Below are 12,341 nucleotides of genomic sequence, written 5' to 3' on the forward strand. Positions count from 1 at the left end.
CCAAACACTGGTTGGGGAATTTTGATTTCATTCATTCATTGGAGACATTGTTTTAGTTATACAAGCAACTACACATGGGAAAATTATACATTAAATAAGACGAGATTAGGAAATAGGTAATGATGAAAGTAACTTGTCACTATCGAAAAATATTTTCAGATAAAAAGCCATTGTTATTAGATTTGTATTAGTCTTTATTACCTAAAAGTAATGGAGAAACCAAATATTTTACCCCAGCTGTTATGATCATATTCCAGTTTCAAATTTACAAACTTTTCTGATTTGACAGCCTTATATTTTCACTTTGCACGCCCCATTGGAGTTTGTTTCACTCCTTTAACATGCAACATTACAGCTATAGGCCTTTGTCAAGATAAATTTATCCTCACAAATTTATATAATCTCTCTTGTCTCATGATCCATTATTTCTGTCAGTGTATATGATTCTATGAATAAAAATTCAGTAAATAGGATATGTACTAACATCATGAAATTAAATTATCATTAAGCACAAATTTTTATACATAATTAGTTTGATTATATTGATAATAATCAAATTTATATTAGTAATTTTTATTAGTAAATTTTTACAATTGACACTGCTAAATTTGTATCTCACAGGAATAGATAAAGAACATAGAGAATGAAAGAGAACGTTATCTAATATGTACTTAGAATGTAGAGAAGTGTATATGTAATATCAAATGGCTACATACTATGATAAATACATCGTATGAATTGTATATGTTGTCTGAATTCTTAAAGGTGGTCATTGTCAGACTCTTCAGTGAATGGCTTTGCAGGGACCAAGGTAAGCTGACTCTAATGAATTGTAACTTTGTTTTTTACTTTTTCTGATTTCCTTATCCCAAATGTTTGAGAATTGATGCATTAAAATAATTAAAGGAAAAACAAGGAAACTGCTGATCAAACCTACAAGTCCTGTATATACTAGATTACATCCTCCTTAGAGAACTTCTTGTATTTGACTCCAAGTTGAGGCCTAGTTGAAGATCTAGGGCTTTACTATGACTCTGGTTTGAAGAAGGGAAGTGGCAAGGTTTATAGATGAATGGAGTGTTATTATTTGCATTGGAGAAAGTAAACATGCAGGTATCTTGCTGTGAAGGTGGGTGTGATGCAAGAGAATACCAACTAGATTTCTGGTCACAAGAAAAATTGGTATCTAAAACATTTGAATTGAAGCTAATCTGAGGTTCTTCACAAAGGGTGAACTCAGAATTGTAGGTAGAGGGGTCATAGAACCAAGGACTATCAGAGGCTTGGTAAGCAAAGCCATGGTTGGTTTGAAAAGGGTGTTGGAGGTAACGGTTTATAGATTGAAGCTGCAACCTCTTCTTCTTCATTCTCTCTTTCTTGTGAGCATTTTGGTGGCCTCCTAATGCTTGTGAGTTTGCAAATTCTTTGAAACAGTATTGGCACTCGAACTTCTTCTCATATGGGTCTTTGGCTGAGGTCTTTTCTTGCACAGTTTTGTCTCCTCCTGATGAGACTGAGTTAGAGGAGTTTACGCTTTCATCTCCTTCACCAGACTCTTTGAGACAGCCCTCTTTAGAAGGGTTTAGCTCAAAGCCAAATAACCTGAGCCTTTTCTCAGTAGAGTTGCCATTATCACCATCCCATGTTTGAGAAAGATCACAGATATCCTTTTCCATCTCTCTTTGGTAAAAAAAATATTTTGAGGTTGGAAATGCAGTGGTTAGTTGTTAGGCTTCTCTTCCTTTTATAGTAAACTCTTGAAGTTCCAGCATGCATTGTATCGATTAAAAAAACTTGTTTTATAGTACATTGACAGCATAAGGGTACCCCAGAGTCAATAGAATAAAAGATTAAAAAGAAAAGTCAGATTAGAGAAAGCCGTCTCTCATGCAATGTTTGCTATTAAAGAAACTGTTTTTGTTACTGTAGTAGATGCACCTCAAACTTCTCAATCAAAGAGGATTCACTGTGATTTATTTAAGGTGGAATCAGATGGGCTATAAGCACTTAATAATATTTATAGTTCCACTTGGCTTTTTCTCTTATTAAAAATAGACATATTCCATGCTTAGGACATGATTAAAGTTATTAAACTAACTGTAGCTACAAATAGTCAAAGAAAGAGGGGCACTAACTTTGTAACATATCTACTACTGTACTAAAATGCATATCTAATTATTTTACTGACCAGCCAATAACTTCATTGCTTCATGTATTGTCCTCTGCCCAGACTAATCATATATTATAAAGATTGCCTAATGAATATTACTGTAATAATATTGGATGCTAATTAAGCCATAACCAAGTCCTATATATACTTGAGTTAATTCAATTCATGTTGTTCATAAAATGCTGACATCTGTATAAATTCAGCACTAAACATAAAGCTTCTTTGTGATTATCCCTCTACCCACAATCACATTAAAAAATACCCTTAATCAGTTTTTTCTTGACCATGTTTTATGAATGCTCTTGTGATATAGAAAAGAAAGAGTAGAAGCTAAAAAAAGAATAAAAGAAGTGGGCAATGATGTCAGCATATATACTAATAAGAGTCTTGCATAAGATCTGGGCATATCTTCTTTGAGCAGGCAAAGCCTATATTTTAATAAACTTATATTTTCAGGTGAATCAAGTCATCAACTATAGTATTATTCTACAAATAAACGCAGCATTTGCGTTGGACAGTTGTTATAGTTGGCCCCACACTTTGTTGCTTTTGGGACAATTTAGAAATCATTAGATTGTGTTTTATTCCATTGTCTCTTACTCGATCTTCCATTGGTTGACTTCTTCCTCCAATAAGCCTCTCATGCTCTTCAATTTCCCACTCCTTTTTCTCTATTTTCATGCTTAATAAACTCTCTTTTCTTGCTTCAGGAGGAGAATTCCAAGTAGGCATGCTGTCATCTACCATTTCAGTATCTCCTAACATGTGGAATAAAAAGAGGCCATGAGGGAAGAGATTGGGTTATGGTGGCTAAGTGGGTGGGTACGTTGGGTGATTGATTGATTTTAGCTAATTCCATTTCATTACACGTTGGTTTGAGTATATCAAACCGTGGTCCCTACCCCAAAAAACCTTGCTCTCTCGCCACTGGCTATTGTCCTTGCTTTTCGACAAATCTAAAGTGCTATTACTATTTTTTTATGCCAAACCATAGAAGGCCAAAACTGACTAAGGAAAAAACTTTCTACATTGGAATATGATAATACAGTCATGTTATATCAACGACAAAAATATGTTACTTCGGAGAAACATGCTAAGTTGAAATGTATGCTTAATATACTAGTACATCAAACGCACTTGGATGAGCACTATAAGGAAGATTCAACCTTGTTTGGTTGCTGACTTAGGTAGTAACTCCAAGGCTATGCCTCAAACCTATCTAGCGATAGATCAAGTAATTCCTGTTGGACTTAAACCTATAGCAGTATTATGTGAAAGTGACATCAGAAACCATTGTGAGTGAATGCAGTGTGTGTGAAGAACTTCCATAAAATCTAATCTGACCAATATGTAAGGGCTAAAAGCAGCATATAAGGGCATCTTAGATTTGCTTTCACATTCGAGAGTATTCAACTTTTGCCACGTACAAGAGCAACAACTATTGCTAGGACAAATAATGTAGCTTTTTTATTTATTTTATGGGTCCAAAATTTGTTTGTGCGTAGATTTTAAGTGTTGTATAGGTTGCCAAATTTGTTTAAAAGTCTTGTGTTGGTGACACCTTAACCTTTATTTTAAGGTAATCTGGCTTGTTGGCATTTACAAAGTTCCAACTTTCAACCATTTTCTCTGATGATTTAACCATAGATTAGTTTAGGTTAAAAAGCAGTATCCGAAGCAAAGTGTAACATTGTCAGAAACTGTCAGAAATGACTTTATGAAGGTCGTTAGGTATGGAAAAACTATTGGTTAGAGTTATCCAACTGTTAGAACTGGTTTAGGTTCATCTTTTTGGGTACAGTATTGTCACCTGCTCACTTATCTCATGAACTGTTAAACTGTTGAAGGAATCTTATCATTGTAAAATAATTAATTGTACTTTCGTTTACTTCCATTTTTATTTGTTTATTTGAGAAGATTGAACAAATTAAAAATTATAATCAATATTCTTCTTTATTTTAAAGTTATTTTATAGCTTTCTAGCAGTCTTATATCGTTATTTATTTTCTCATTTATGCTATATGTTATAACTAGCTAAACACAAGAACATGATTAAAAAAAGTAATAAATGAATTTTAAATAGACAAGTAAAAATAATAAATAATAATTTTTCAAGAATACCCAAATATAAAAAGGAACAACAAGATTTACCAGTCAAAACTATAACGAATAAAGAGAAAAATAAAGAAATAAACAAAAATTCTTTAGCTTTGCTGCTACCATTGGATTATAATAGAACTTGAGGTATAGGTCGATAAAATAGTCATGTCGAGTGTCAACAAGCTAAAGATAAGACAGATTCTTTTAAGCGATTTTACTGTCTTTTCCAAAGCAAAACAAACTTAACTTATTCAATTCCAAAAACTAAACTATGAAAAGAAAATTACAATATACACTAAAAAATATTAAATAAAAATTAATTTTAGAAATAAAATATAATTAATTACTATATTCATTAATTAGATATTATTTTATCAATTCAAAAATTATTAATATATAAATTAATTTCTCTTTAATGATAAAAAAATAAAAAAGTAAAAATGTTTTCAATTAATTATATATATATATGTGTGTGAATTTTACTTCGCTCAATTTAAAAATTAGGCCTTTTTTTACCCTTATGTCAATTAATTATCAAATTATTCTCAAAATGATAATGTGATGAATGTAATCCGACTTTGATTTCAAAGTAAAATGTACATTATATTTTAAATTACACGTTTTAGTATTTTTTTTTTCATAAGTATTATTATTAAACTTTCAATTTTTTTTGAATTTTACCATACGCGTTTTACTTTTAAGTCACAATTTATTAATAATATGATAATGTGACTAATAAACAATGTAAAAAGTGAAGGTATAATAATATAATTAATAAGTCAGACAAAAATATTTCATAAAGCATTGTGTTAGAGTATGCAATGAGCCATGAAAAAGAGAACAAGAGAATATTATTGATGTATATGATTCATGTTTACATAGCAATGAGACGTGTGTGTATATATATATATATATATATATATATATATATATATATATATATATATATATATATCCCTAACACTCCCGTAAACTCATGGTAGTTTGATAGTCACTGTGAGTTTATTTTTTAGCAGGATAAAACTGGAGCCAAATATTGGCTTTGTGAGAGGTTTGCAACTTGATAGTGAGTAGGGATATGAAGCAATTTAACATGGTGCTGTTGGATGTGATCGCCAACAAAGTGCAAGTCAAGTTCAAAGTGTATGGACTTGGAGTGCATAACAGGATTGGCACTGAGGAGAACATCACCAAGGTTGTCAGAGAAAACCTGAGGAGTAGAAGTGTGCATGTGTAACTCACGAAGAAGAGACTTAAGCCAAAGAATTTCAGCCATAACAACAATTATGGCGCGATATTCAATCTCTGTGTTGCTATGTGACAGTTTTTTGCTTGTGAGTGGACCAGGAAATGAGATTGGAACCAAGGTAGAAACAATACCCGGTAGTGGACTATCATCGACGTCGACAACCCAATCAACGTCTGAAAAAAAAAGGATGGAGGAGGAGGAATGAGGGTGAAACATGATGCCATGATAAATATTACTCGCAAGATAACAAAGGATACGTTTGACAACTTGCCAATGAGGAACATGCATGAACTGAGCAAGTTTGTTTAAAGAATAGGATAGCTCTGGACGAGTGACAAAAAGACACTACAAGGCACCCACAACAGACCTGTACATCATAGGATCAAAAACCGCTTCGAAAGAGGATTGTTGAAGGCCAAGAGAAGAAATCATAGGGGTGGGTTGCGGATTGGAAGTCAACATGTTGGTTTTGCAAATAATATCACGAATATACTGAGTCTTAGATAAGTGCATGGTTCAAGTTGGAGTGCGAGAAACTTGAATCCCAAGGAAATGATGGAGAGGACCCAAGTCCTTTAGAGCAAAGGAAGGATTGGAGACTAGTGATGAGATCCGTTAGGTTGTGATGTGAGTTGATTTTTAGATGATTCCATTTTATGGTGACACTTTACTTAGATTTGGGATTTTAGCAATTTATGGTGAAACCTAAGGAAGATTCCTACTGGAAAGGAACTTAACCAAATGGTTAAGTAAGTGTGAAGTTGCACTTCACAAAGGCAAAGATGAAAAATCAATATAAAGTGATAGATGGAATGCAATGTGGAATGGAAATGACAATAATGTAAGCATTAATGGTGGTCATGGCCGAACCAAATGATGAACCATAAGCATATAGCAAAAGGAAAACCAAGAGCGAGAATTCAAAACAAAGACATATCAAATGGAAATGAATTGAAAATAGTGGAAGAATAGTAGCTTATGGATTGGTTGTGAGAGTGGTTCACACCACTTGGGGTGTGGTAGCCACCAAGATGAGTGAAGGGCTACCACTTGAGAGTCTCACACCACTCAAGATAAGACCTAGCCAAGAGGATTCAAACCTCACACACTTCTCACACAATTTGTGCAGAGTAACTTTTATCTTCAAAATTAACATACAAGGAGTATGACACCCTATTTATAGCAGATGGTGCCTTGGAAAACAAGAAGCAAGAGTAGGATGGAAAACCTAAAAATGGGGCTGCCTTTAGGGTTTGACTAAGTCAAAACCACACTTTAGGTTTGTTCTTCTAGAAACTAGGTAAAAAAAAGCTAAAATGATAACTACACCCCCTAATTATGCTAAAGGCACCTATTCTAGCCTATCTTGCTATTTGAACCCCTAAAGTGAGCCCAAAATTATTTAAAACTTGTTTTATTCTTAAGAAGACTAGCAGGAAAAAAAAGATGTTCTAGTTTGTGTCCATTTCTTCCTCTAGTGAGGTATGTTAGATCCTTGGTGAGGTCTTCACTTGATTGTTGAGATGACTTCTCATAGTATGATGGTACTATGCATCCTTGGTCATCTCCTTGTTAACTTGCTTTGTATCAGGCTGTCACATAGGATCCTGTAATTAGAATATCATCAACGTAGACAAGCAAAAAAAGAGTATGAGAATAGTCAAACTTAACAAAGAGAGAATTATCACTTATAGTGGAATGAAAACCAAGATTTTTTAAGGTGGTACTTAGCTTAAGAAACCTTGACTGAGGTGCTTGCTTCAAGCCATAAATGGCTTTGTGAAGATGACATACAAGATGTGGATCAGTGAAAGTGAAACTAGGGGATTGTTGCATGTATACGCGTTCTGTGAGGTCACCGTTGAGAAACATATTATTGATGTCAATTTGATGTATGGGCCAACGAGAAGCAATATCATAAGCAAGCACCAGGCAAATAGTTGTGTGATGAACAACAAGACTGAACATCTCAGCAAAGTCAATTCCTCCAGTCTAATGAAAACCTTTGGCCACAAGTCTTGCTTTGCATCGTTGTAGATAAACATATGCATTAAGTTTAGTTTTATATCCACTTACAACCAACAAGTGGTGCTCCTGGAGGAAGAGAGGTTAAAGTCCAAGTGTTATTTGAGAGTAAGGCATTGTATCCTTTAGTCATAGTCGTGAACCAAATGGGAGAAGCAACAACAACTTGATCAGAGATTGGAGTAGAGGGAATAGAAGACAGAGAAGTGTGATAGACTTTTGGTTTAAAGATGCCACCCTTGGCATAGGTGACCATAGGGTGAGTATTAGCAGGAGGGTCATGGGGTGGGGAGGAGAGAATGGGAGAAGTAGAGTGGTTATGAGGTGAGGTAGGGTGAGAGAGAGGGCTTATGTCAATTACAGAGGATGGAGAGGACAAATTGCAAGGTTGTATAACAGTTATAGTAGGAATAATATCAGGTTGAACCTGGGAAGAGGCAGAGGCAATTTTATACTGGTTTGGATGATCAATGTAGAGGAACTTAGTTTCATTGAAGATCACATGATGCAAGATGATGGTTTTGCCGTTAAGAGTGAGACAAATGTAATATGCATGTTGAGTACTATATAAAAAAACAAGCAGCATGAAGAACGAAAAGCAAACTTACATTGATTGTAGGGTCGTAAACTAAGATAACAAACACAACCAAAAATCTTGAATTTATTATAATCCGGTTGATGTTGAAACAAGAGATTGTATGAATTATTACCTTGTAACATATCTGTGGGAAGGACATTGATAATGTGAATTGAGGCTGTGAAAGCTTCAGCCCAGAAACGAAGAGGGAGAGAAGTAGTATCAAGCAATGTCAACCCCATATCAATGATGTGACGATGCTTGCTCTCAACGGAACCGTTTTGCTCATGAGTATAAGGACAAGTGAGACGATGGTGTATCGCATGTTTATCAGAAGAAGAGTTAGAGAAACATATTCACGTGCATTTTTAGTTTGTAGAGCACAAATCTTGTGACCGATTTGATTTTCAACCAAATTTTTAAAGGTTTTAAAAAATATTGATGACTTGAGACTTTTTATGCATGACATACATCCAATTAAATTTAGTATATGCATTTAAAAAGGAAACGTGATAGTAGGCACCATTGGAAGCCATTACAGGAAAATGACCCTATATATCAGTGTAAATCAATTCAAGAGGTTTATTGTAAGTATGTAAATAATGATAGAAAGGTAACTAATGGCATTTTCCATGTGAACAGGGAAAGCAAAACTAAACATTACTACGGACACGTATATTACATTGTGAAAAAATTTGTTTGAGAACTTTAAAATTGTAGTGGCCAAAGCATTCATGCCAAGTGTTTATAATGATTTTGTCAGTAGTGAAAGATAAAGTATTTACAAAGAAATCAAAAACAAATTGTAAGGCAGGAAAGATATATACAAGCCATCTTTAAGAATTCCTTGAAGAAGAACTCTTTTCGTAACTTGATGAACAACATAGCATGTGTTAGAATGAAATTCAAAGAAAACATTATTATCATGACAGAATTTTGAAACACTTATAAGACTCTTAGTGATTGCAGGAACATGAACAAGATCTTTTAAAACAATAGTTTTATTGAAAGTAGAAGAACGAATACGAGAATAACCGATAGCAGAGATTTTCAAACCTGTTACATTACCCATTTTTACTGTGTTAGTGTCGTCATAGGAATTCTTGTTAGTGTAAGCAGAGGAGTTGTTTGTGGTATGGTGTGTAGCACCGTTGTCTGGGTACCACAGAGGGTCGTCAACAGAAGAAGGAACACCCAGCATAGAAGAAGCATTGGACTCAGTGTCTTGGAGAGACAGATGAATGAAATATGTGAAAGCCTTATTGGAAGAGTTTTGATCATATCGTTACCAGCAGAACTCAACAGTATGCCCAGGTTTCTTGCAGATTTGAAAAGTGGGTCATGAGGAGGTTGAAGAAGAATTCCATGAGTCATGGTGGGGAGGTCTGAAGTTAGAAGAACAAGGCCTATGAAAAGAACTTGAACGAGACTAGCCACGGTTGCCATGAAAATTGCTGAACTTGGTCTTAGATCTATCCGTTCTTGAAGGCATTGGGTTCATGAGGCAACAACAACAACTACTAGAGAGGCGAGATGATCAATAAGACGTTATTCGTCAAGACGTTCTTCTTGCACCAACAAAAGAGCTTCTATTTCATTAACAGTGTATGGTTCAAACTGGGACATAATGGAGGCCACGAAAGGATCATAGTCTTCAAAAAGACCATCAAGAATGACCTCCACTTGATCTTCAACTGTGACTGGAGCACTTATGGGCACTAGGGAATGAACATTTTTTTATGTCTGAAAGAAAAGCACCTATAATCTGATCTTTCTTGGTAGTCTAGAGGTGCAATTTGAATTTCTTGATCTGGGCACGAGTGTTGGAGGCAAAATATGTATGTAAAGTAGATCAGATTTGAGATGAGGATTGAAGACCTACAATTTTTTTCAGGAAAGGAACGGTCATAGAGGCTAACATCTAAGCAATGAGGAGGTTGTCTTGCTGTTTGTAGAAGGAGTAAGCAGGATTGGAGGAAGAAGAAAAGTCATCCTCATCAGAAAGAAAATGTAAGGGTATGGTAGAATTATCAAGATATTTGGTTAGCAGAAGACCACTGTGGCTAGAATCTGCTGTTTCCATAAGAGGAAATTATCATTTGAAAGTTTGAGAGAAATAGGGGTTGTGAAGTGATGTAGGGTTGGAACAAAATACCCCATGGATGCATGGGACATGCCCTCAGTAGAGGTGGAAGAAGACACGAGAAAAAGGGCAACAGAAGAAAAAAAGAAAGCTCTTGATACTGTTGAACAAGATGCTTTGATTCCTCCAAATCCGTGTGGAAAGCTTGAAGACCCTGCTGTTATGTGTGTGTGTTGTCTAGTAGTTTTTTACTTGTTCATTCACACCTTGACCTTGAAATGATCAAAGCTCATTTGAATCTTTATCTCTTTCGAAAGAAATATTTTCTTAAAAGTTGAGAAATTTTTATTCAATTGTTTTCAAATCAACCAGTTGAAAAAGATACTACTCAAGGAGGCTAAGACAAGTTTTTCAACCTATTGAATTGTCGAATCAACCTATTGTTTGACATTTAGTGGTTTTCAAAATTATTTGGAAAAACTTTGCTTAATTTTGTCTTTGCTGTCAAATTGAAAAAATAGGTTATTTCTATAAAACAACTAGACGTTTTTATGAAAACCATAACAGAAAATTTATTTCAATATGTTGTTTTGGAAAACAACTTGTTATTTTTTTAACAAAATTTTGTTATGAGTTTTAAATTGTTTTAAATGTTTCCAACTGCTTTTGGTTTTTGATCTAACAACTTTGACCACTTGGTTGAGTTTATATAAAGGTTGTTTGATATTTTTTTCAAGATTCTAAGAAAAAGAGATCATTAAAAACGTTTTTCAAGAAATCAAAAGCTTTGGATCATCACTTGTGTGTGGAATAGGATTGAGTTTTGTATACTTCTGTACTATAGCTTTGGAAAGCCCATGTGTATTCTATTATCTTCTCTTTGAACATTGTATTTCTGTGTGTTCTTGTATATGACAGTTTCAAAACAAGTGTTTTGAAAATTGTGGTGTTGCCAAATAGTGATGTGTGTTCTTGAGAGGTTCAAGATCATCACTCTTGGTATGTGTGAATTCTCAGTAGTTAGCTGAGGACTGGATGTAGCTCTTGGTTAAGAGTGAACCAGTATAAACTTCTTATGTAATTCTCTATATTTCTTCTCTTATACACTGGTTTTAACATTGTTTTATATTCTACTGGTATAAAAAACCTGTTGTTTCAAAAAAATAAATGGTTGATTTTCTATAAAGAACCTTAAAACATAATTTTATTCAGTTGAATAGAAAATCAATTGATTGATTTTTCATAACTTTTCACTCTACTTCCAATCTTTGCAAAAATCTTGTGAAAACAATTCACCCCCTCTTGTTTAGATCACTAATTCTAACAGATATCATGTTAGAGTATGCAATGAGCCATGAGAGAGAAAAACAAGAAAATGTTATTGATGTATGTGATTAATCTATTACAGAGCAATGAGACGTATATATATAAAGACCCAATGCAATGAGTTATAACTAAGATGCAGTGGGTTACAACAATATCTCTAACACATTGATAAAAAATGATTATATAATTACTATTTTAAATATTAAATATTTGTATAATTTATCTGTATTTGATAACTCGTTTAGAATTTTCAGACATTGATTTGCTTATCTATTTCATGTTTTAAAATTATATAGCTTATATTTTTAATATTATATTTGGGCCGATGTCCAGATAGTAGTACAGTAACTAATACATTCACAAAAGTTATATAATACAGTAAAATTAGAAAAATATATAAAGAAATTTAAAATAATAAATACAGTATAAACCATTAATATATAATAATTATAAGATCTTTTAGTAAAAGATATTTTGAAAAATTATATCTTAATTATGTTAATCCAGTACATGTTGATTAAATATTAAAGCTCAACAATTTCAAAGTTTATATTTATTTTGGGAAAATGGATTTAACAACTAAGTAATTAACTACAAATAATATAGAAATGTAAAATTTATGAAAATATTATTTTGAGATTCATAAAAATATATACATTTTTAGTTATATTATTTTGGTTTAAAATTAATCAAAATATTTAATCTAATTTCCCCATGATTAATCATTTAAAAGTATTTTACCATCTAATAGTTATAAAAAATAGAATAAAAATATTTTGTGTCAACAAACCAAATAACACAAATTATCACA

The 12,341-nt window shown here is 33.3% G+C and overlaps 1 protein-coding gene across 1 annotated transcript; it reads right to left on the reverse strand.

The window, feature by feature from the left end:
- Nucleotides 1–668: 668 nt before the first annotated feature.
- On the reverse strand, nucleotides 669–1,983 carry ZFP5 (zinc finger protein 5). Its single transcript, XM_068612060.2, has one exon. The coding sequence runs from the start codon at nucleotides 1,674–1,676 to the stop codon at nucleotides 957–959; it is 720 nt and encodes a 239-aa protein (XP_068468161.1). The 5' UTR covers nucleotides 1,677–1,983; the 3' UTR covers nucleotides 669–956.
- Nucleotides 1,984–12,341: the final 10,358 nt, after the last annotated feature.

This window comes from Phaseolus vulgaris, chromosome 2 (genome assembly GCF_051622355.1).
Source record: "Phaseolus vulgaris cultivar YP4 chromosome 2, ASM5162235v1, whole genome shotgun sequence".
Taxonomy (NCBI): Eukaryota; Viridiplantae; Streptophyta; class Magnoliopsida; order Fabales; family Fabaceae; genus Phaseolus; species Phaseolus vulgaris.